At 35.4% G+C, this 25533-nt stretch overlaps 2 protein-coding genes and 1 long non-coding RNA gene across 10 annotated transcripts; 1 reads left to right on the top strand and 2 right to left on the bottom strand.

Moving 5' to 3' along the window:
• Positions 1 to 1827: 1827 nt before the first annotated feature.
• On the bottom strand, positions 1828 to 2928 carry LOC117927997. 2 transcript variants are annotated; one of them, XR_004653464.1, is made up of 4 exons: positions 2880 to 2928; positions 2528 to 2664; positions 2333 to 2426; positions 1828 to 2222 (listed from the first exon to the last, which is right to left on the bottom strand). It is a non-coding gene; the product is annotated as an uncharacterized LOC117927997 (long non-coding RNA). The 2 variants fall into 2 exon arrangements; XR_004653465.1 differs by having other exon boundaries at positions 2333 to 2423.
• Positions 2929 to 13362: 10434 nt separating this feature from the next.
• On the bottom strand, positions 13363 to 20342 carry LOC117929160 (putative disease resistance RPP13-like protein 1). 3 transcript variants are annotated; one of them, XM_034849385.1, is made up of 7 exons: positions 16233 to 20342; positions 16010 to 16137; positions 15560 to 15894; positions 15001 to 15468; positions 14585 to 14697; positions 14290 to 14419; positions 13363 to 13801 (listed from the first exon to the last, which is right to left on the bottom strand). In XM_034849385.1, the coding sequence occupies exon 1, from the start codon at positions 20318 to 20320 to the stop codon at positions 16286 to 16288; it is 4035 nt and encodes a 1344-aa protein (XP_034705276.1). In that variant the 5' UTR covers positions 20321 to 20342; the 3' UTR covers positions 13363 to 13801; positions 14290 to 14419; positions 14585 to 14697; positions 15001 to 15468; positions 15560 to 15894; positions 16010 to 16137; positions 16233 to 16285. The 3 variants fall into 3 exon arrangements, with proteins under 3 accessions (XP_034705276.1, XP_034705277.1, XP_034705275.1); XM_034849386.1 differs by having other exon boundaries at positions 14290 to 14447; positions 15345 to 15468; XM_034849384.1 differs by having other exon boundaries at positions 15345 to 15468.
• A 1-nt stretch (position 20343) lies between these two features.
• On the top strand, positions 20344 to 23187 carry LOC117929162. 5 transcript variants are annotated; one of them, XR_004653705.1, is made up of 6 exons: positions 20463 to 20651; positions 20753 to 21007; positions 21880 to 22013; positions 22296 to 22391; positions 22480 to 22873; positions 22979 to 23187. XR_004653705.1 is itself a non-coding variant. In XM_034849387.1 (5 exons), the coding sequence occupies exons 1-5, from the start codon at positions 20399 to 20401 to the stop codon at positions 22638 to 22640; spliced, it is 489 nt and encodes a 162-aa protein (XP_034705278.1). In that variant the 5' UTR covers positions 20344 to 20398; the 3' UTR covers positions 22641 to 22754. The 5 variants fall into 5 exon arrangements, 4 of the variants coding, with proteins under 4 accessions (XP_034705278.1, XP_034705280.1, XP_034705279.1 ...); XM_034849387.1 differs by lacking the exons at positions 20753 to 21007; positions 22979 to 23187 and adding an exon at positions 20344 to 20404 and having other exon boundaries at positions 20517 to 20651; positions 22339 to 22391; positions 22480 to 22754; XM_034849388.1 differs by lacking the exon at positions 22979 to 23187 and having other exon boundaries at positions 22339 to 22391; positions 22480 to 22754.
• The last annotated feature ends 2346 nt before the right edge of the window (positions 23188 to 25533 follow it).

Here is a 25533-nt window from a genome sequence, read left to right as displayed (position 1 = left end):
TTTTTAACACGATTTTGAATAATAAATATAAAAACAGTTTATGAAAATAGTTCAATATGTTTTATAATAAATATATGTTTAAAATATTCTATGTTTTTAAATATGCTTTAAAAATAACTTTTATATATACTATTTGCAAAAAATAAAACCAAAGAAGTCAAGAAAGGAGAAAATAGAATGTTAATAAAGAAAAATAAATAAATATTTCATTAGAGATTTTCCTTTTTATAGGGAGACAAAAATATATATATTATTATGGATGATCATTCAAAAGTTCTCACAATATAACAAAATCTTATTTTTTAATAACACTCCGTCCACTATAAGAATATTTTTATTATTGTGATTGCCTTGTTAAAAACTTAGTGAAGCAAAACCTAAACAGATAGCCCCTAGTCTATCATTTCCCTTCTCAACAAGCTCATGGAAAATGGGCTTCGTGCATGGGTATATAGGTAAATTCATCTTTTGGGGAATATGGTTTACATTGTTGGTCCATTGATGCTCATTTGGATACATTTCCTATTTCTATTTTTGTAATCGGAAAATATGAAAATTTTTACACAACTTATAAAAACTCTAAAATGTTCGTAATGAAAAAAGTAATGATTTTAAAAGTTATTTGAAATAATAAAAAATTTACCATCTTAAATTTTAAAAATTCAAAAATTAATTTCTCCATAAGATGTTTTATTTTTATATAAAAATTTCTCATTTTGAAGATAAAAAACAGAAGTGTATTAAAATGGATACTTAACTAATTGTTTAAAGTTTTAGCTACTTCATAGTGATCCATGTTCCTGAGTACCACTCAATAGATTTTGTGATCTTTATGACATCAACATTAGCATCTCATGCTAAGATGAGGCTCACTGTAAAGACTCCATGGCGCCCTTGGTTCCTTCATGGGGAGGTATTCTTTTCCTTTTGTCTTCATCCACCAATGTTTTTATTACATTTCTCTCTTTCTTATGCTTTTCTTTTGAACTATTGTAGACTCCAAAATCATCATACCATCCACCAAAAACCATAAAAGAAGGAACAAAGTTCACCAGCAGAAGGGTAGCTTCTGATATAGCATTGGCTTAGAAAAGAGCCAATGCTTGTTCCTTCTGGTCCAACCAATGTTTTTGAGAAGATAAATTAAGGGTTCATTTGCATACAAAAAATCTCACAATGTACAGTTTCAAAGTGCCAGTAAAACTAGGACCCTTGATTCTTTAGGTAAATTTTTCATAACCCAGGTCTTTAAACCTCTGAAATCTGCAGAGAGCTGCATTCAAATCTCCCATTCAATTCCCACAACTGGATGACATATGGACATTGTAAATTCTACCAAATTAATATTTTTTATGTACTAATGTAAAAGAATGGAACATTTAAGTATTAAATTCCAAAAGCTTAGCATTATTTTCCCTTTTTGTGTCACAGGTTGGTGGGTATACAGAAGTGTACATGGGAGATCTAACATTTGAGACAGTGAGAGGAGCAGGGCACCAAGTGCCAGGTTTCTAGCCAAGGAGAGCTCTTTCACTTATCATTCACTTCCTTGCTGGCACACCTCTCCCCATTACTTCATCAGACCATTGACTGGCTTCTTCAAGTCTTTCTCTCTGGAGAAGTGAATAATGAGTGAAAGGATGCTAGTCATCTTCTTCCTCCTCAAAGCACCATTGTTTTATAAGTAGAAAATCCTGGATTTCTAGTCTTGGTAGTGTGACACATAGCCCTTCCTTCGACAAGTCTCAGTAGAGGTGAGTTTCTGGAGACTCACTATAGGAATTCAAGATCCCCTGTCTTCAAATCCTAAATAAGCGGAGCTTTCTGTTATCAGACCTTAAAATGATGAAATTTCAGAAGACAATATTTTCACGTACAAATATAAATGATTCAGTTGAAAAGAAGAAAATGACAGTGTCTTCTTATCACCGTTCAAATAGAGTCATCCTTTAGGAGGGAAATAGTTGACAATGCAATTGAAAAAGCAGAGGAAAAAAATAGTCTATTGGATGACTAATAGTTCATGACTATCAGCGAGCAAATGCAGTGTGGGAACCTCAATGGTTTTGAGAAAGCAATGAAATTCTTGCCTGCTGTGGCAGCTACATTTTCAATCTTCTCATCCTCGACATGAGTAAACCATTCTGAATTCTCCTCAAATTACACAACTTTGGTAAGACCCCGGCCTTGAAGGAGGCTTCCATAGCATCAAAAATTGATTCCTTCAATCATCATCAAAGAAAGGAAATGAAGCCTCGTGAGTTAGTAACTAAGAGAATAAATTCTATCTGAAACATGACATACAAATGACATGGAACTGCATTTGGCTCACCCGACGAGAGTTTGATCACTGTGATGCTTACATGGAATTGTGGGAGGCAGCAACATGAGGAACAAAGTTGGCAGAAAAAATTCCTGTGAAACTGCTGTCAAAAGGAGCAAAGTTAGTCCAAAATCTCAATTCACTTAAGAGCGTAGGGAAATTTCCATCCAAAAGGAACTGAGAATGAGAATTTCCTCTATCAACCTTGATCACCAGCCGTTTCATGGTGCTGGGTAGTTCACATGGAAAGCAAACTGGAGACGGACATTTCCATGTTGTCAATGTTTCAAGGACACGCAGGTTGCTGTTACAATTCTTTCTCTTTCCTTTTCCAACACATACTGCAAAAAATTTCGTACTGAATAAAATTGAACTGGCATTCAGAATATGAGCATAAAATTGAAGATGTCTAATAAGAGAATAAATCCAGAGAAAAGTGGAAGGTGCCTAAGAAGTGTTCTAAAATAAGAATAAGCAAACCTTATTACATGTAAAATTGAAAATGGCACCAAGCAGATGACCAAGAGAGCCGTGAGTTGTAATTAAGAAGGTGTACCTAAAGCAGGGAAAGCTGGATTCGGTATGAATTGATATAGTTGACTCCATAGTATAAACTATCAAAATCCGGGGGATATGGGAAATCTTGGGCCAATCTTCTCCTTTCTCGTTCCAGCATCTTCGTTCTAGAATAGGACACTGAAAAATCGTGAGCCTTGAAAGTGTCGCAGGCAGTACCTCCTCTGGCAAAAAAGACTGGAGTTGGGACAATCCTCGATCCATAGCACTTCGAGAGAGTTGAGGTTTTGGAGACCCAGGAATGCTGGAGATTCCAGATTCTTGAGTCTACGAATGTAAAGCTTGGCTAGATTCCTAGGAAGAACAAGTGGGCGCTCATTTTCATGAAAGGAAACCACATCTGGACATGCGTCAGAAATTCCGAATGTTTTAAGAGAGGTGAGCCTTTGCAGGCCCCAGTCAGATAGGTGGGTCTGAAGATTCTGACAATCTTCAATCCGAAGTGACGTTAGATTGGGGGCCAAACCCCCTTCTGGTAGGGACACAAGTCTTGGACAACGACTCACGTGCAGCTCTTGAAGAGATGTGAGATTTTGCATTTGAGGAGGCAAGGACCCAAGATTCTTGCAATTTTCAATCCAGAGCTCTTTGAGGTTGGCGTTCGGCAAGCCACTTTTTGGGAAGAACTCAAGTCCAGGGAAATCTACTATCTCCAGTTTAATGAGATTAGCGAGGCTGTCAAGGCACCCTACAAGTGTTCTCAGATTTGGATAATTCCACATACATAAATATTCAAGTGCTGCATTATTGCACAACATCTGCCCTGAAATTGGCTCTAAAAGCTCGCAGTTCCAAATCTCAAGTCGCTTAAGAGAGGAAGAAAAGTTGCTCGTTGGGATGGTTTTAAGAGATTGACATCCTCTTATATCCAAGACTTCGAGATGAGAAATGCCACTGCTGCTGCTGCTGCTGCTAGCGCTAGATTGCATTATTCCATCAGGTAGAGCCTTCAAATTTATACAACCTCTAATCACCAGTTGTTTTAATGTGCTGGGTAGCATATCAGGAAAGCAAACAAGAGATGGACAATTCCGCACCTCCAACCTTTCCAGGAAATGCAAACTGCTGTTATATCTTCCATCAGGTATCAGCTTCAGATCCTCACAAGCATATAGCACAAGAACTCTTAACACAGGCGGCAAACCCGTTTCTGGAAATGACACGAGCCTGGGGCAGTGGCGAATTCTCAGCTCTTTAAGAGATTGGAGGCGGTGCAATCCATTTGGCAGCTCTTCCAGGCTGGCACAATCGCTTATTTCCAAGTATTCAACTTCCAAAGGCAGCCGTTCACCCACACGAGAAAGCTCTGGAATTTTCTGAACTGTTAACTTGGTGAGTGCGGTGAGTGGAGGTCAATGTGAATTCCGCGCCTCCACCCTATCATATCAGTTACTTTTTAATTCACGAAGAAAAGGAAACTCAAAATAAAGGAGTATGTTTGGGCATCCACGAACATCAAGCTTTACAATGGAAGGAAGGCAAGGATGAATTAATTCAAAGCTTAGCTTGGGACATTTCCATATATTTAGCTCAACAACGCAGGGAAACATTGGTTGAAGTGCTCCTGCGTCCCTATTGCTAAAAGGAAACCAAAATTCCCAACTTAGCATACCCTCAAAGGTAAGAGACTCCAAGGATGGAAAAGGCCTGAAAGAACTAGACACCTCCCCATAAAACCAAGGAGGAAAATGTCGGGATATATCGGCGATATATCGCCGATATATCGTGTATCGGGAGGGGTCGACACGATATTTCGTGAAGAAAAATCGAAGGGGAGATATTTCCATAAATATCGCCAAAATATCAGCGATATATTGGTTCCGTGAGATATATCGGAGATATTTTGAAAAAATCACCTCTGGTGACAAAATATCGGTGATAAATCGGCGATATATCGGAGATATATCGAAGATATATCGCTGATTTTTTTGTGATATTTCCCCTCCTTCATGCAACGTGATCTGACGGCCCAAATCACATCTGTGTTGATCCGACGGCCTAGATGTGATTCCAATGGTAATATGGCAATCCAACGGCCAGATTGCTCCCAGATTTTGATCCAACGGCCAAAATTGATTTTCAATGGTAAATTAATGTTCCAACGGCTATTTTGGCCCAAATTTCATCTATTTCATCCATTTTTTCTTTCATTCTTCATTTGCTCTCTCATTACCCAATTTTTATTAAGGTTGCTCAATTATTTAATCATTTTAAGGTATATTTAATTTAAATTGTAATTAATTTTGTTTGCAATTGTAATTAGCTCATGTATTTTCAATTAATTAGTATGTTTGCAATATGGATGATTTAATGCTATTTTTACATTCAATTGTAATTAATTTTTATATTTTTATTGAATTAACTTAAGTTAATTTGATTATTTAATTATAAATTGATATGTTTATTTTAGATGATTATTTGTGATTTATTTTCACATTTAGAATTAAATTAAACTAGTTAACTTAGCTAAATTATATAATTAAATTTAATTAGCATGCTAGATTATTTAATTAATTTAATTAACATGAACTAGTATATTTTGAATATGAAATATGTTTATTTAATGAATTTAATATGTACAAATTATTGATATTTAATGAAATAAAGTATTTTATGTGACTTTATAATGAGAACAATTACAAAATTAACATTTTTTATAGATCAACATGATATAATTATATCTAATATCGCAAATTATATATATATATATATATATATCAAATTTTTCAATAAAACAACTTTAAAATGTCCATTATACTTCTAATTATATTATTATGAGGTTTTCCTTGCATTTCTATGAGTTTTTAATAATTTTAAGTCTATCGATATTTTTTTCTAGAATATCCGCCGATATATCTCCGATATATCCGATATATTCGTGATTACCGATATTTTCATCCTTGCATAAAACTCATCATCCACCCTTCTTACTTCATTCATGTCTGAGATCAGTAAGACTTTGAGTGAGGATAATTTCCCAAGAGCAAAGTTTTTAAAGGCGAAAGCGTAAGGCGATGCGTTTTTGTGTTCGTGAGGCAAGGCGTAAGACTCGAGGCGTTGAGGCGTAAGCTTTTTGAGCCTCACATTATATAATTAATTAATATTTTTAAATATATAAAATAAAATAGCATAAATAGAAACATGAAAACAATTCATTAGAATCATAAAAAATAAAAAAATAAATAAAAAGCATACTAGTACCTTATTTTCACAAAAAAAAAACCATAACAAAGTCATAAAATAGATTCTAGATTCAACTATACTAATATTTTCAAACTTTAACAAAAAACCATAACTAAGTCATGAAATAGAAAATAGAGTCAACCATAATAATAGTTCTAAACTTTTACAAAAAATCCATAACTAAGTCATGAAATAACAACTAGAGTCAATTGTTTCAACTTAAATCCTCATTCTCAAGGTCATCATCATCCTCATCCAATGTATCAATAGTAGGAAAATGTTCACTATCATGTATCCCCATTTCATGTAAATCTTCATCTTCATCAATTGGTGTCAAATTCAACTCCTTCTCTTTACCTTTGCCTCCACTTGTACCTAGCATAAAGAATTAATTAAGTGTAAATATTATAAGTTTTTTTATTAAATTTAATCAAATTTATGACTTCAATTTTTGAGTACTTACTTGGTACTTCATTATGTTTCCTTTTGTAGGAATGTGAAGAAACCATGTGATTCGATGATGTTTCAGACTCTTAGGAGTTGGATGACACAGCTCTAATGGCATTAACACTGAATAACTCATTATCTTGAAGCCAACAAAGATCAAGGGGGAGGAGGGGATCTTCTTTTTCCGCAATCCATTCATTATCCAAATCAATCTCCCCTACCAAAATCGGATCAACATTTTGTTTCCTTTGTAGACTTCGCTCTCTCAATCTAGTGTTGTATCTTACATACACTAAAGCATTCAACCTTTGATGTTCAAGTTTATTTCTTTTTTTTGTATGGATCTACAAATAATAAAAGTATCAAATTTATGTGTTAAAATGAAATAAGGCTCTCTAACATTGAAATAGAAATATATGTATAAAAATTTACAAAAATAGAAGTATCACCAACTCAAATGTGCTCCAATTTCTTTCACATCCCGAAGCACTACAAGTAAGGCTAAGAACTCGAATAGCAAACTTTTGCAACTCCGATGTTGAACCCCCAAAACGCATCCACCAACTTGTAGGACTTCTTAATGTTCGAGAATCAATTGCAATACGACTCCCAAATTCACCCATTGCTTGGTCATATGAGTCCAACTGAATGTCAGCTTTTAAACGTTCTTGATAATCCAACATCTTATCCATGCATTCAAATAATCCCTTCCTCACCTCATCAACATTAGAGAACTTATCTCCATACTGCAATTGAGGATTAAGATAATAACCCGCTGTATGTATAGGTCGATGAAGTTGCGGAGTCCATCTTGCATCAATTTTTCTCCAAATTGGGCCATATTTTCTCTCCACGCCCCGACAATTAAATGCAATCTTCTCCTTAACTGAATCCATCAACTCATAAATATAACCCATGACTGGTCTTTCCTCTGAATCAACCTCTCTCAAGACACTAACTAATGGAACAGTGGTCTTTATGCAAAAAGCAACATGAGGCCAAAAATTTGGATCAACCAACACTGTACTTCGAGTTTTCACACCTTCTACCTTTTTAGCCCATGTGCTTGAACATCATTTTTCTAAGGAGAACATTGCTATAAGAGCTTGCTTTTGCTTATAAAGACTTTGGAGAGTAAGAAATGCAGTAGCAAATCGTGTAATTGCTGAACGAAGAAGTTCATGATTTTTTGTAAATGTTCTCATCAAGCTAAGAACCAAAGTATGCCCATATATGAACTTCACTATTTGCCTAGCTCGAGATAGTGTAGTAGCATGAACGTTTAGCTTTCCAATATCCTCCAATATCAAATCAATACAATGAGCAGCACAAGGAATCCACTACAATTTTCTTCTTTTTTCCATAAGCCTCATTCCAGCATTCACATAATTAGAGGCATTATCAGTGATGACTTGCACAACATTCTCCTCTCCAATTTCTTCAACCACCTCATCAAGATATTTGAACATCAATTCCCCATTTTTTATTGTATCAGAAGCATCAATTGATTTCATAAACCAAGTGCCAGCAGAACTATTCACCAAAAAATTGATAAGACACCTACTCTTTCCATCTGTCCAACCATCTGACATAATTGAACATCCATATTATTTCTATATTTTTTGTGATCTTCCATAATGATACTTAGGTCATTCACCTCTTCTTTAAGAATCCATGTCCTCAATTCATGCATATATGGAGGCTTAAACCCGGGCCCAAAATTTGCAACAGTATCTATCATAGGAAACCAATAAGGATCATTCACAGTGTTGAATGGTAGACCTTTTGAATACATAAACCTACCAATTTTTCTACACACTTCCTTCATTTCTTCTTGCTTCCACTTTGAATTCAAAGTAGTTTGTCTAGGTTGTGAAGTAGTAAATTTATCCATAGGTCTCCTAGGAATAGGTTTCCCACTCCCACTTACACTCCTACTCCCACTCCCACTCCCACTCCCTAATGTCCCTATTGTTTTAGACAAGGCACTCTCATGCATTGAAGTTGGACCCATACCAATTTCTTGGAGCAATTCATTTCTTTTCGTTTTTTTATCCTTAAAATTGGTCAATGCCTCTTTGCATTCCAATCTAGCATCTTCACTAACCTTGTTGCATGGTTTCATACCATGATGAGTTCCGGCTAAGTGATGCTTGAGTCTATTCACCCCTCACGTGCATCTTTGATTGCAAAATTTACATTTTAAATATTGCTCCTTGGCAACTTCAATAACATACTTCCACACAAAATCTTTTCTTGAATTTTTCGAATAAGAGGAACTCATTCTAAAAAAAAAAACATCAATAATAATATTCAAATTTCTATATAACAATATAATTGACTAAAAAATAATAACAAGACATAATTGAAAGGAATATAAAAATGAAATTCAAAATTTCATTGGTTTTAATTTTAAAAAACCAATATTTTTTTTAAAGGAATTTAAAATTTATACACATAAATTTTAATTGGAATTTAATAATGAAATAAATAAAATTTGGGTGAAAAATAAAATTAAACCAGAAATATAAAAATAATTTTAAGCAAAGGATTTACTGGAATATTTACAAAATAGAAATGGATGAAGGAGAAATGACTGGCTGAGAGTATGAGACTGAGAGCTAGTCAAAATTATTGGCTGAGGGGTCAAATGATTTAAATATATATATATATATATATATATATGCATATATATTGGATGAAGAGGCATTTGATTAAAAAAAAATTGATGAAGTGGGAGACCCCGACTGCCAAGAGAAAGCCAGCCTCTGTGTCAATTTGTCGATTGCCATGGAAGATGAAGAAAACCATGGTAGATGGAGAAAAAGATGAAACCGAGAGGGGGAAGCATCGGAGACGAAGAAAGGGAGATCGCAACATATCTGGAGATGAACGAGAGGGATCGCCGCCAGAGAAGATGCTCTGCGATTGGTCGTCGCCGGAGAAGATGCTTTGTGATTGGTCGCCGCCTGAGGTTGAGCACTTTGTCGCCGCTTCAGGTAGGGTTTCCTTTTGGATTTTTTCTCCCAATTTCTGTTTGCCTTCAATCGGGACTGAGGTTTTACTTTAGGGATTAGTTAGGGTTTTTTTTTTTTAATTTCTTCATGGCCACATCAGCTTCTACAACGAGTGTGCCTTCTTCTCGGAGCATAAAAGGCGCAATCAAAGAGTGCCTCAGACACGCCTTAGTGGAAAAGGCATACGCCTTTCTCACATTGCATTTTATTATTTACGCGTCAGGGCGTTTTTGCCCTGCCTCGCCCTAAGGCGTTCTTCAAGGCGCGCCTAAGATACATCTTTGAAAACTTTGCCCAAGAGATGATAATTGTCTACAATTTCGGCAATTATTGAGATTTAGCTCCACCATTGATGAAAATGAGGGATCACCTATCCAAACAGGGAATTTTAATCCCTTGTAGGATGCAATGGTGAGGTTTTTCAAATTTTCACAAGGTTCCAGCATCTCAAGGACCACGGAATCATCAACTACAACTTGGAAGTTACCACTCCATTTCATTGTTAAGTCCTCAATGTTGTGTTTATTCTTTATATTTGCATCCATTACCTCTTTCTATTGACCATATTATGTGACCCCAAAATGGACAGCTTCCCTTGAAGTTGGGACAAATTCCCCAGATCCCGTATTCTCAACCCACTACCTTTGCTAACAATAAACTTTGACAATGTTTGTAAGGACCGTAGTCTACCTATTTGGGAAGGCATCTCCTGTAACTCATCAGTATCAACGAGTTAAGTTCCCAATTCCTATAGGTAACTTGGAAAGACTCTTGCATCCATGTAATATCAGTGTTTGTAAATTATAAAGATTGCTAACTGATTCAGGTAACGATTTGATTGACGTGTTTGAAAAATTAAGAAACCTTAAATGCTTCAAATCACCAAGAGAATTTGGTAACTCAGGTATAGATAACCACTCAAAGATAGTACTCGTAAACGTCTCATTTCCATTAAAAGGTCATGCAACACCTTAGTGGATATGTAGCAACCTGAATTCAATGAATGAATTGGTAATGCAAGAAATGTTCGCAAATATTTAGCACTACGAAAGGGTTCAAAATTTTCAGAGATCTCATACATGATGCAGAGCAACTCTTATCTCCTTATATTGTACATCAGAGACTGAATCTCTCAGGTCCTTCCCCTGAGTTGGTTCATTGGAATACTTTCTATCAGGGGCTGTCGGAAACTTGAGTTCCCCCTGCTTGAGGGTCTGCCTAGAAATTCTTTCATTTCCAAGAGGGGGTCTGTCCTCCTAGCTTATCTTTACTTGACATCTGCGGTTGCCACAAACTCATGGCCTCTGGGATGGAGTGGGGCTTACCAAGACTTCCCTGTCCACTCTTATCTCTCTCAGACTGAGCAATATTTGAAATCTGAAATCTCTGAGCCAGGAGATCAGGCAAACATTGCAATATGCAAATGGAGGAAACTAACATGTGGTGAGACTCAAACACATGATCCCCCACCAAATGAAGCTCTGATATCGTGTTAAACTACTAATTTTCCTAAAAGCTTAACTTACAGGATTTTGGTTCACAATGTATATCATATTCTTTAACAAAGTCCTTCCCAAAAGTGCAGCTGCCCCCTTCTCTCTCTTCTCTTTGTATCTGGGACTGTCCTCTCCTGATGAAACGGTGCCAAAGGGATAAAGGACATACTGGCCCAAGATTGCTCACATCCCCTGCATACGAGTTGATGGCAATGTCATCTTATCTTGAGACACTTGCAAGGATACTGACTTTAAGCTCTGGTGGGAGCAGTCAGGTATTTATTTGCTATCCTGCATTCAACACAGAACATCTATCAATTTTGGATGATTTATAAGCAAAATCCATTTGCTTTTGCTTTTTTCCAAGCATAATTCCACAATCATTTTTTCATCTAGTACAAAAAACCACCTTATTTAACTACATAAGGTGATAGTTTAGGAACCTATTTAATGTCCTCTTTTTTGAATCTTCTGCAAGTTTTCTGATACTCTTTCTTATCTTATGTGAATCCCTTGCAGATTGTCACAAGAACAATGTAAGACCACCATTGTCATGGGTCCAAGTATACTTGCCCCCTGGTTGTAGCTTGGTGGGATGTTGATTGCCAAATGGCTTTTGAGTTCAATGTGATCACCTCGCTAAATTCTACCTATTTTGGTATTCACAATCCTATTTCTGTGACAGTGAAACCTCTCATTTCATGAAGAGTTGTGTATGCTCAAGTCCATGCCATGTTGCTCATCTTTGGCAATTTGGCTGAGGTAGTTTGCCCCTAGAATACTGCTTTCTGCAAGTACAGAGTAATCAAGGGTCTGAAAAATGCATTGAAAAGCTATGAAGTGCCCCTATTTTCATTCAGGCGCCTCTTCTCCTCTCAGAAGTTGTTTCCCTTTCCTCCATTTTTACATGGAAGCAATTCCCATAGAAGGGATTTCAAAGCTGCAGGAATAGCTTTTCAGCTATTATTTTGTTGGTTTTTTTGGTCATTTCTGGAGGAACTTTTTTGCAGGATTTTTGGTCATTTACTAAGATTTCTAAACTATAGATCTTATGTCAATGTTGGCTAAAAAAACTTCTCATTTTTTGTTCTAGACTTCAGTAACTATGTCAAAAGCTGCTGTATCTTTTAAACACTAATTATAATCTCAAATGGTGGTATTATTTATTCAATCTTCCTTTTTTTCCCTTTACAATCCAGCTATATCTATATCTATGTGCCCTTTTTTGTCAAAGTCTTGACCACAAGCTCATAATTCACAAAACAGTAAGAATTGGTGGTGTTGAGATTCAATATGAGCAGGAAATGTTTAACATGCATGTGGAACTAATGGAACATAAGGCATCTAGGTGTCAGTTAAACCTTTAGGTTATGTTTGATTACCATAAAGTACTAAGGATTGAAAAAAATTTGTTAAGAAAAATAATTTTATGACATTTGGAGACGACAAGAAATGGTGAGGAAAAAAATACAAATGAAAGGGAGAGTTAAAAGATTTTTCAATCCATTGGGTTTGAAAAAAATGAGGAGAAAATTTAGGGAAATTGTAGTCCTTGACATATTAATTTTCTTTACTTCAACTTTTTCATGGTCAATCAAACATGAAAAAAATAACTACAAATTTTCTCCACGGTTTTCTTTTATTCTAATTTTTTTCCCCTCAAACTTTCCAAGATTCAAATGGATTATTAGCAAATTTGCAGAGCATGCAGTATGGTTCAACAACTATTAGGTTACTAAGTTCAGTTGATAATTTTTTTTAATTCATTTTGATTTAGGACCTTACATATTTTCTACGACTTCCACTACTCAAGAAAACTTGAGGTTGCAGGAAGATCAATTTGAAATTACACAAGCATGATTAACTAAAAATAATGACATAAAAGGTATAGTGTGGATTCATATGAGTTAGAAATAGAAAAATTGTTTAATCAATGTTTTAAGATCATAATGATTCTATTTTGCTCGGACTTCTTATCAGGATACATTCTTCAAGGTCACTAAAACTACTTTTCTGATGCTTGTTCCTAGAATATTCAGGTAATCAAATGGAGATTGTTGGTTAGAAGTTGATGCAAAATCACAGGGAGATGAAACTAATGGGCATTGGATACAGTTTTCACTTTCCTACTCCTTGCATGGTACTTGGGATCTGCCTGGGAAGAGCTGAGACATGAAAGAGGCTTTAGTCAAAAAGAGAGATTGTTGTAAAGAAACCTCCATATTCTTGTAAGAAAGTTTTCTGTTCTGAGTTTTTTTATAAGGAGAGAGAGAGAGAGACAGAGGGAGACAGAGGGAGAGAGAGAGAGAGAGCTTCATACTAATTAAAACAAACAATGAGTTAAAAACCATGTCATGCTATAGAAGCTCATCATAAATAACTAGCCATATTATCAAATTTAATGAACAAAAGAAGTTGATCTCCAATATTATACAGCCTAGCATCCAACTCCCATATCTGAAATTAAGCTCTCCCATTAACACTCCTTATCAGTCCATTTCACCCCTCAGCATCTTGGGTAAAATATTTTGTTATCTTGAGCTGGGATGTCCTCTGAAGTTCTGAAAATTTCCTTGTACTTACATTTAAGCTTCATTTCCAATCCATCAAACACATACTTTTTCCGGGTTCCTTATTCGTTGTCAGCAATCACCTCTCTGGATTGTTTTGGAACACTTGATTGAATGGCAGATTGTCTCCATATGTGTTAAAGGCTTTTTCATGTTTCTTCATGATTGAAGTGCTCCTAGAAACATGATCTATAGAACAAAATTGAAATATAAGATTTTTAATCATGGAAACATAAAAATCCCAAACACTAATGAGAAAAGCTTAGTGCTAAGAATTCACCTTCAGAGAAAAGTTACACCAAAAATTCACATTCAAATAAAAGAACTTCATCATATCCCTCCCTAAGTTCTAAGAGAAAAGTCAACCTCAAATTAGTCATGGTGGCAGCACCTACGTAGCAACCTCAAACTTAACCTGACCGGAAGTGTTTATTAAATATGGGGATGATTTTCTTTAGTTCCTACAATCTAGGGTATGAACTTGTTCCCTCACTGCCTACTGTTAGGTATGACCAAACACTCTGGCTTTCTTACATGTCTGATATGAAAGAAGAACTGAAACTTCTTCAAGCAAGAGTCACTGAAATGTCTGAGTCAAATATGCTTAAAAGAAGACAATTGGGCAAATAAAAAAAATCATCATAAATAAACCAGTAATTTAGTACAAATTGACTGACCTTGCTTCTTTCTAATGCCATTGCTTTGCAAGTAATTTCTTAGATCATCGAAGCATAGGTTCAAGTCTCCAAGCAGTATCTCAAAGAACCCAAGTTTAGGTTATGGCCTTTACTTCTTTCCACATGCCACCTGTAGAGGATGATGAGCAAACCGTATTCTAGCATGATCACCAAGAAAAACAGAGTACAGATTGTAATGGCTATCAGCTTCTACAAAGCTACATTAATAAAAGTCGGGAATGCTCCCGAATAATTGCTAAATAAATAAATAAATAAATAATGAAAAAACCTTAACCTTAACCAGATGAAACTAAAAGAGAAATCATCTAAACCAGTTTGTGCTTGGCCTCCAAGTCGGCCCAAAATGGTTCTTGACCTTCATCACTCTATCATATTTCCAGCATTCATCTGAAAAGAAAAGAAACTTCATGAAATGTCTTGCTGGTCCAAGAACCCACAAAAGAAAATGTTAAAGGAGAAGCTTTGTAAATTAGTAAGAAATCTAGCCAATTAAAGATTCGGGCTAGGAAGTTGGGACATGAAGTTGCATCTCTGCAACATAATTGCAGTTTAATGAGCCGTAATTCTTAAGAAATGAGAGGTGGGCTACCAAATTTTAGTTGATTACATGCACATTAGGAAACAAGAGATCAGGAGTTGGGAAGACTACAAATATGTTTCAGTATCAAAAATAAAATTCAATTTTTATACCAGAATAGAACTGATGTATCTAACATTGAGTGAAGAAACCACCAACAGATGGTCTGTGGAAGAAGCTTAACATTGTCCAGTAGAGATATATATGCCTAAGAAAAATCATATGGTAAAAACATTGAGGTGCAACTACTGTCAGAAGCCTTCTTAATGAAGGATAAGAAAGGTAATGCACCTTCCTTAATGAAGCCCCCATATAAATTTATGAAATAATAGAGGCCCATGGTTCTGCAAAAGAGCATTTTAATGTCATACAAATTTAGAGAATGGACATCTCTATCATGCATCTCCCAACACATAAATCTCCTCACTTTGCCAAAAAAAGAAAAGAAAAAGGTTACCTTAGTGCCATGGAGTTTTTCTGGAAATGGATTCAAGATGAATTCCCAAAACAAAAAACTTTCTATAGGGTAGGAATGTGCCACCATAAGAAATCTTCATTTCATGTGCTTCATTCTTATGTTCCTGCATGTGGAGAAGTAATTTCTCTTGTTATATAAAAGGGAAATGATATAGGACTGGTGAAAATGAGGCCATATGTTGTGAATTGGCATACCTGATTATAAACACTAAGGGAAGAGTGTTCTCGTTCTCGTTCTCGTTCACTTAATAAAAGTCGGTCATACATCTAAATGCAGGGGATGTGGGCAATCATGGGCAAAACTTCTCCTTTCACCTTTAGGAGCCATTAATTTGAAAAGCACAGTGCTGAATTTCCAAAGCATGACACCATTTACAACAGATACTGCAATCATCTTCTTCAAATCCCTCTGGAACTAAACTAAGCCACAAACTTCAAACCATCATCTTCAAAACTGAATGCGTAAGGCTTCACAAGAGTTCATAAGCCACAGACTGAACTATATAAATATGAAGTTATGGGCCATGATGCTGGAAAAAGACCAATATAATATCAGTTAAGAAAATAATCGATTCCAAGTTTTTCTAAGAGTTGACCAATTTGCTTCTCTGAATGCATAAATATCCTGAGTTTTCAAAACCTTACCTGGCATGCCATTGAATGTATGTGAAAGGGCCTCAAGAAGCATCTTCTTCAGGGTAAGAACATGCCACAACGACAGTAGGCTGAACCCGTTGCTGAGGGAATTTTTCATTTCAAGTACATTTTCTCTCCTGCAGGTAGAGTAGAAAATTTATGTTATCATATGAAAGAAAAACCGATATAAGGCTGATCAAATTAGGATGTGTCTAGTGAATGGGAAGCATACCTGATTACAAAAAATGAAGGAAGAGTGGAAATCTGCTTGTATTTGCTGAACAGTTAATCATACATTCGAATGCAGGGGATGTGGGCAATATCACGCCAGTCTTCTCCATTCTTTGAGTACCTTCGGCTTAGAAGTGGACAGTTCCTGATGAAAAGCATTGAAACTGTAGAGGGCAGCCCTTCACTTTGCAGAAATGACTGGAGCTTAAGGCACTCTGTGAATCTTAGCTCTTTAAGAGAGGTGAGGTTCTGAAGACCAAGGGAGACAAGGGATTCCAGATTCTGGATTCTGTCTATGGAAAGATGTGTGAGAGTTGTAGGAAGAAGTGGGAAGCCCTGTTTGGCTGAGAATGAGACCACATCCGGATATAGGCCACCAATTCTGAGTCCGGTAAGAGAGGTGAGTCTGTGGAGGTTCCACTCAGACAGGGGTGTCTTGAGATTCTGGCAATCTTCAATCTGAAGTGATGTGAGGCTGGGACTCAAATCGCCCTCCTGAAAGGACTTCAGACCTGGACACCTCCGTATACATAAACTTTGAATGGATGAGAGGCTCTGCATGAGATGAGATTGGAACTCAAAATTCACGCAGTTTCCAATGTGAAGGTTTTTCAGGTAGGGAGTGAGACACCCAGGCAGAGTTTTCAGGTTTGGATAATTCCAAAAGTCCAAACATTCAAGGGAAGTATTGTTCTGCAGCATCTTCTCTGAAATTCCATCTAACTGCGTGCAATCCCATATCTCAAGCCGCTTAAGAGTAGACGGAAACTTGCCTGCTGGAAAGGACCTGAGAGATGAACATCTGTAGAGCTTCAAGACTTGAAGACGGCAAGTGTTGCTGGGGTTGATTAAAGCATCCTGCATCATTCCCTTTGGCAGAGACTCCAGATTAACACAATGTTCAATCTCCAGTTGCTGAAGTGAGTTGCGAACATCTCCTGTAGGGAAGCAGGCGAGTGATGGACAGTTCCGTATCTCCAAGTGTTCAAGGAGACAAGAGTTGCTGCTGTTCCCATATGTCAATATTCCATCAGGTAGCCACTTCAAACTCTCACAACAGTTGATACTAAGTCTTCGTAGCTCCGGTGGGAAAATCCCTGGAAGTGACACAAGTTTTGGGCACTGCTCAATTCTCATATCTGTGAGAGATACGAGTCTCTGCAATTCATCTGGCAGCTTCTCCAAGCAAGCACAGTCATATATCTCCAAATGTTGGAGGATCTCCAAGAACTGCTTCATGTCCTCTCGACAAGTGAGACTTGGAATTTCCTGAATGTTGAATGTGTTGATGAGGGAGCTGAGATCAACCCCATCTCGTGTAGACAAGTGAGCCCGGCAACATCCTGTTAAACTTAATTTGTCAACAGATGCTAGTCTTCGAAGTGGAATCGCCAATTCTGCACATTCACATACACCAAGCTCTACAAGGGAAGGTGGATGACAAGGTAGCTTGATCAATTTTGGGCAGTTGATTAATGTCAGCTGACGAAGGCAAGGAAATGCCCCAAATTCCTCAACCATGTAAGGAAATGACCAGTTTTTCCATTCTGGCATATCCTCAAATATTAGAGTCTCCAAGGATGAAAAGGGCCTGACAGAAGGACAAATCTCCCCATAAAATTCAGCCCCAACCCTCTTCAAACCACCCATTCCGGTGATGCACAAGCTCTTGAGTGATGATAATTGCCCGAGAGATGATAACGATGTGCAGTTTTTGCAATGGTTTAGATTCAGATCCACCATGTTTGAGAATGAAGAACTTCCTATCCAACTTGGGAATTTTGATCCACCATAAAATGAGACCATGAGCTTTTTCAGATTCGTGTGAGGTTCTAGTAAGTCTAGGACATGCACTTCATCCCTTTCATTTCTTGAACCACTGAAATCACTCACCCACTCCATCAGTAACTCTTCAAGTCCTTCCGTATCCCTCAGAATGGCATCACATGAAGGCCATATATGCCCCACATTATGCAACCCTGAAATGGAAAGCTTCCCTCGAAGTTGTGACAAATTTCTCAGCGCTGTTATCCTTAAACTGCTGCTCTTGCTCACAATAAAATTGGATAAAATTCGCAAAGCTATTAAGTTGCCTATTTCTTGAGGCATTTCCTGTAATTGATCTGTGTCCGTGATGTCAAGATGCCGAAGATTAGTTAAGTTCCCAACACTTCGAGGTAACTCAGCCAGCCTCCTGCAGCCGTGTAATAGCAATGTTTGTAAATTAAAAAGTGTACTCAAATCAGGTAACTGTTCGATTGCAGTCAGGGACAAATTAAGATAGCGCAGATACATCAAGCTAGCAATTGAATTTGGTAGCTCCCTTATCTGACAGCCCCTCATAGAGAGGGTCCGTAAGCATTTGAATTTTGCCAACAGTTCGTCAAGCACCCTAGTAGTTAAGCTGCAAACTGCTTCATCATCCTCTGGTGCAGCAGTTGATAATGCTAGGAAGGTTCGTAAATAATTTGCTTCTTTGAAGGTTTCAAATTTTTCTAACACGTCTTCAACATGAGAAGTGAATGAGAAATGACGAGTTCTTTCAGAAATTACTTCGAGGTAACTCCCCCCTTCCTCCAAGATGCAATACATGGAGCCACCAATATGGCAAGCTAAATCAACATTAACGTTGTGCATAACAAATTCTGACTCATTGTGACTGGATCGTTCGAGAAGGGACATTGAAAACAATTCATGAAAATATCTAACACCTAAGTCTTCCATTTGCGAATTTCCTTCTGGTTGTTGAATTAGACCTTCTGCCATCCATAAGAAGACTAACTCATTTACCTCAAATGCATAACCTCTTGGGAATATTGCACAGTAAGCAAAACATCTTTTCAAATGGAAAGGAAGATGATAATAAGTCGAAGTCAACATTGAGCTTGGAAGCAAACCTGAAAACAGATCCCACATGTTGCTATTCAGTACATTTTCCCATTCCTCAACTTGATGACTAGACCATAGATGTGCACCAAGCGCCTTTGCAGCCAAGGGCAAGCCTTGACATTTTTCTACGATTCTCTTGCCAATGACTTCCAAAATTTGACGTTCATCAATATTTTTATTTTCAAATGCATATTGAGAAAATATTGCCCAGCACTCGTCTTGAGGTAAAACTGCTAGCTCATAGACGAGAACAGCTCTCATCATCAATGCAACCTCCCTATTGCGTGTTGTTACAATGATTTTACTTCCCTTTGCTCCTGCTGCGAAAGGAGACCGTAATAAATCCCAATAGTAGTAATTCATATTCCACACATCGTCCAAAACTAGCAAAAACATTTTTCCAGCTAATGCATCACGCAATTTAACTTGAACTTGTTCAAAGTCTGGTAAATCTTCGTAAGTCGCAGTGACCTGCTCGAGAATGGCCTCTGTTATACTCTCCACATTAAACGGATAAACAGGGACCCATGCCCTTAGGTCAAAATGCTCTTGCACTATCCCTTCATTGTAGACCAATTGAGCAAGTGTGGTCTTCCCAACCCCACCCATACCAACTATTGAAATCACATCGACATTGCTTTCACTCTCCTGGTTACTAAGCACAAATTTAACAATGTTATTTTTATCGTCCTCCCTGCCACAAATCCTGGTTTCATCTACCAAAGATGTGGTCTGTAGCCATTTAGAAATTGTTTCTGCTGCAACGTTTTCCAAGCCAAGATCATCTTTTTGAGCTGAAATATCTTCCAACCGGGTAGTGATTTCCTTTAACCTTCGCCTAATCTCATCATCAGCCCCAAGACTAGTGCAAAAGGTAGGGATAAGGCTGCGTACCTTACTTGTGGTGGATTGAGATCCCCCCTTCAACTTGCGTCGCAAAGATCGGGTAGCCAACTCCTCCAATATGTTTTCCACATCATAAATCTGGTGTTTGGCCTCATCCAGCCAGAGTTTGACTGAATGTTCTGTCAGCTGCTTCTGCTCCGCGTCACTCAGCACTCCACAAATGCACACTAGCAACTTCCTCAGGTTCTCGAGCTCAGTTTGGAAATGGTGTTTTCGTGCAAACTTTTGCACATCGGAGGAGTCAAACAACACGTCAAAGGAAGAAGAAAGAACAGCACCTTCGACAGTTTCCATGGTTGCTTTTAGGAGAACAAGGAGATAGAGAGAGAGAGGGATGAAAGGCGGAAGGCGTGGACAAGCGAACCAGAAAAGATGCAGGTTCCTCTGTGAAAGCCTGGGCAACTTACAAGATAATCATATTACAGACTTTGGTTTCATTGCTTATTGCTTATTGCTTATTGCTTATTCCGATTATGTCTTCCAAGTTTAGGTGTATGAGACTATTCCGATTATCGGAATGAAATATGCTAATCATGTTGCTAAGAGTTGCCCATGGATTTTAAATTGGAGTGCTACTTCCACATCGAGGTTCACCGAGCTCCAACAAATCTTTTTGGACTACAATGTAAGTAATTTTTTTTTACCATATAATTTGATAGTGTTGTCGCTTACATATTTGTATATGTCTATGTTTGTTAATTAAATTATTTAACTTGAATTCAATAGTTATCTTTGTGTTCGTTGCTTAAACCTACTTTGGAGGAATGTCAACAAGATTATTACAAGTATTTGAATAAGTTAGGGTCAGTGAATGGTGTTCCTCCATAAATTTTAAGCCAACCAACAACCCCAGAACATGATACTATGGGTGACCTAAAAGATGAAGATCACCCGGTTGAAGCTACTGCATATGTTGCTGTTGCTGCTGCTATATTGGAAAACAAGAACAAAAATGATTATTCTATCCCACTTTCAATTGAGGTAACTCCATTATCATTCATTCATCCATCCATAAATGTCATTTTTAATGTTTCAATTGTAATACAAAGTTCAAACAAAAATTCAAATTGAAAACTTAACATCGGTTAAGTTAATCATCAATGAAACTTAACCATAGTCAAGTGAAGGTTACTTTGATAAACATAACATAACTATCATAAGTACACATCAATTTTTTAAATTATGACTATAATTTGGGTGTACAATGATGTATGAAGAATTAATGTTTCATTTGTTGATAACATGTGCAAAATCTATGGATAGAGTTCATGAAGCATATAGAAAAGTCTGAATCAAATTTCAATTATTTGAAAAAAGAACTAAAGGAAGTGAATAGAAAGATTGACAACTTAAGACAACTTTTATTGGATGTTGGTGATATATATTTATTGAATTTTATATTTTATTCAATCAAATTATGTATTTTATTTCTATATTTATGCTATCTTATTGTATGGTACATATCTTATTTTAGGTGAAAAGGCAAAATGAGTCATGTGCTATAGATAATACAAAATTTTCAAAATCTGGTACAAAAGGAAAAATATTGGTATGGATTTTAATTCATTAGATGACAAGTTTGAGACTGTGATGAAAGATAAAGAGGATGAGAACCATGACCATATAGATGTGAAACCAATACAGAAGAAATAACAGATATTGTAGTTGCAGAAAAACACATAATAGGAATGGATAAAAATGATGATGTGATTTTTTATCCAATTGTTGATATTGCCAAATTATTTGATACCCCTACCGTATCAGGCAACTTTTTGGTTTATGTATTTCCAAAGCAACAGTCCCCCACTATATTTAAGTGAATATGTGAGTTGAAAAAGTCCTATTTTTTACAGCTTCCTTTCACAGACCCTAAAAAGAGAAGGAAAATTAGAAAGGAAGGGGAAACAACATTTGACTTCAATCATTTGCAATATATTTTTGAGGAAGCAAGAGAAGCCTTTCATAAGTGGTTGAGTCTTCAACAAGGGTAATTATTTTTACTTTAAACTTGCAATAGTTTCTTTTTGGCAATTTCTTTGCTTGATCATGGTTTTTTGATATATTATTACAATAAGGTTTAAGGTTGATTTTGATTACTTGCATGTGGACAAAGAATGGTTTGAGTCACTAGTTTAGCATGGTTCATGGCTCAAAGACACGGTTTGTAAATGTTCTTATTGTGTTTGCTTTTACTTATTAGTATATTGTTATTATAATGAAATAGTATAACTAATGTTTTTTTTTTTTTTTTTTTGTATATGTTGTCTAGCATATTGATGTTGCTTTCTACTTTTTCTGCAAGCGGAGAATAGAAAAGCCCCATGCATTTTCTCAAAATTTTACCACCACAGATACAATGTTTTGGGTATGTATAGTTTCTTTTTTACTATTGACCCTCATAATACTAATTAAATTATGGTAGTTTAACTATTCTTTTTTACCTTTTTTTATAGAGCAAAATGTGAAAGCAAGGTGGGAGAAGCATGCTAAAAAGTGGAATCAATTCCAAATGCAAGCAGATGATATTCTTATTAACTATGTTAATGGGCTTCACCCAATTCTTTCCATGAAATGGTCTGAGGTGGACATCATCTATGTCCCTATTAATGTCTGAAGTATGCATTGGGTATTAGGAGTAGTTCACCTTGCTCAAAGGAGAATATTTGTGTGTGACTCATTGATAGACATTAATAGTGATAATCGACTAAAAGGTGTCATAATACCTTTAGTTAAAGTGTTACCGCATATTTTGCATGCTACATCATATTATGAGAAGAGCGGTGATCCTAAGAGTTAAGAACAGTGGGACATTGAACAATTGCATGATGTTCCTCAACAAGAGTATGAGTAAGTAAACAAATGTCCAAACTTCATCTTATCATTTCACCTTTATGGCTTATACAGTAAAAAAATTTTAGCCATCTTAATTTTGATTACTTGTGTTTCATGCAGTGGTGATTGTGGGATGTTCCTAATTAAATATGCAGAATACTTAATGCATGATCATCCATTCAGCTCACTAACCGATGCCTGCATTGATTGGTTTAAAGAGAAAATGACAACTGAATTGTTATACTTCAAAAATTTACCCATGTAGTGGGTTTCATTTTGATTATGTAAAAGGTTGTTGAGTGTTGGTTATTTTGGATGAATTTGACTTGATGCTCAAAGTTACAATTTTTGTAATGTAACTATAATTGTTAACTTAACTATAGTTAAGTTATTTGTTAATGCAACTCAACAATTGTTAAGTTCAGGTGAATATTTTGAGTGTGAATTTAACCACAATTAAGTTATTTATTAATGCAACTTAACTATTGTTAAGTTTAGGGGAAAATTTTAACTATGAACTTAATTGTGGTTAAGTTCTTTATTAATGCAACTCAACTACTGTTAAGTTCAGGTGAAAATTCTGACTGTGAACTTAACTGTGATTAAGTTCTTTGTTAATGTAACTCAACTACTATTAAGTTCAGGTGAAAATTCTGATTGTGAACTTAACTGTAGTTAAGTTCTTTGTTAATGCAACTCAACTATTGTTAAGTTCAGGTGAAAATTTTGACTCTAAACTTATCCACAATTAAATTCTTTGTTAATGGAACTTAACTACTGTTAAGTTCAAGTGAAAATTCTGACTATGAACTTAACTGTGGTTAAGTTATTTATTAATGCAACTCAATTACTCTTAAGTTCAGGTGAAACAATGAACAAAGAACTTAACCACAATTAAGTTATTTATTAATGCAACTCAATGATTATTAAGTTCAAGTGAAATTTATGACTGTCAATTTGCTTACCATCATTTGACTTTGTCATATGGGTAAATCTTTTCAACTTCTTTTGAACGAACTTTTCACTTTTTGAGAACTAACAATGGAGTTTCTATTTTTTACCTACAATGTTGAAGTCAAATTTTGAATTTTCAAGAAACATAAAGAAATAAAATGATAATATAAAAATGAAATTGTTGGTTGCTTATATTTTTTTCATATTTTTGTGACCAAAAATGAAGAATAGATGAAACAATGGTAAGAAGTTAAACTTGTTCTCTAAAGGAAAAGAAAGAGAAGGAGCAACCAATGATCGAAGAAAAAAATTAGAACCTAATATGCTATAAAAGGGAAAGAGGGAAAAATGAGGGGGGGAAGGAATATGAGAAGTTGTATGTGTTGGAGAGAAAAAATAAGAAGGGCATTTTTTTCTCAACCAGATCAACTTTTTTGCTTTTTGACTGGTGGGTTATATTTGCAAACATGGGGGTTATTTTAACCCCTTTAACCAATTAACCCTTTAAAATACTAAAAATAGGTTAACAATATTTCAAGTTTATAAATTTATTTTTCTTTTCACAAAATATATATATATAAAAATAGATTTCAAAAATATTTATAAAAAAAAGTGGCAATTTGATTTTTTTTGCAATTATGTTTTAAAGCACTTTTCTACTCTAAAAAAATAAAACATAAATAAAAAATAAAAAAATAATTAGGAAAGATAAAGTAATTTATTATTCCTATAAATAAGAAATATGATATTTTCAGTTTCACTATTTTGTCTTTTTAGGATTATTTTTAAAAATAATTATATAAATATAAAAAAAATAAATTCAAAAATTATTTTAAACAACGGTTTTCAGAATTGTTTTAAAAAATTATGGCATTATTTGCGGTAACGAGAGTGAAGCCGGTAAAAACTTTGAAATTGAAGGATTAAAATAACTCTACCCACTCGTTGTCTTACCCATGCATTATTGGGTGGGGACTACCATTGGTACAATTATTTAAATATGTGGGCCACGCTTTAATTGATTAGTCTATTCATAGGGCTCAAATATTTCTCATTTTGTTGGCTACCGTAGGATGGTTGAAATGTATGGATGATAATGAGCCTTATCTATTGAGTCGATAAAGCTTTTCTTGTGGTCCTGGCAACAACCTTTTTCTTAAGGTCAACACAAGATAACCCCAAGCTTTCCCATGCTCTTGAGTCTTCAAGCTTCAGCAACTTAAAAGGCCATGTTTGGTAAGTGGGGAATAGGAAGTGAGAATGAGTATCGCATTCCTTTTCACCTCTTTTCCCGTATATAAATAACTTAAAAAGTGATACAAAAAGTGAAGGTGCAAAGTTATTTTAAAAATATTTTTTTAAAAATTAAAAAATAAAAACTTTTTTTTAATAAATTGTCTTTAAAGATAATTTTTATTTTTATTTTATTAAAAAAATTATTATTTCAATTTATATAATATAAAACAAATTTAATTTCAAATCTTATTAAAAATAAAAATAATTTTATAATTATAAATAAATTAAAGAATAAATGGTTTTTAACAAAATATAAATAATATTATTATAATAAAATCATAAATTATAATTTTTTATAAATATTATAAAAAAAATGGACACTAACATCTTATAAAAGAATAATAAATTTATTTTATTAAAAAATAAATAATACTAATTTTATTTGACTCTGTACATTATTAATGTGGATTTGTTAATTGATATGA

The sequence above is a fragment of the Vitis riparia genome, chromosome 13 (assembly GCF_004353265.1).
Source record: "Vitis riparia cultivar Riparia Gloire de Montpellier isolate 1030 chromosome 13, EGFV_Vit.rip_1.0, whole genome shotgun sequence".
Taxonomy (NCBI): domain Eukaryota; kingdom Viridiplantae; phylum Streptophyta; class Magnoliopsida; order Vitales; family Vitaceae; genus Vitis; species Vitis riparia.
This window is presented reverse-complemented; position numbering and strand designations above follow the sequence as displayed.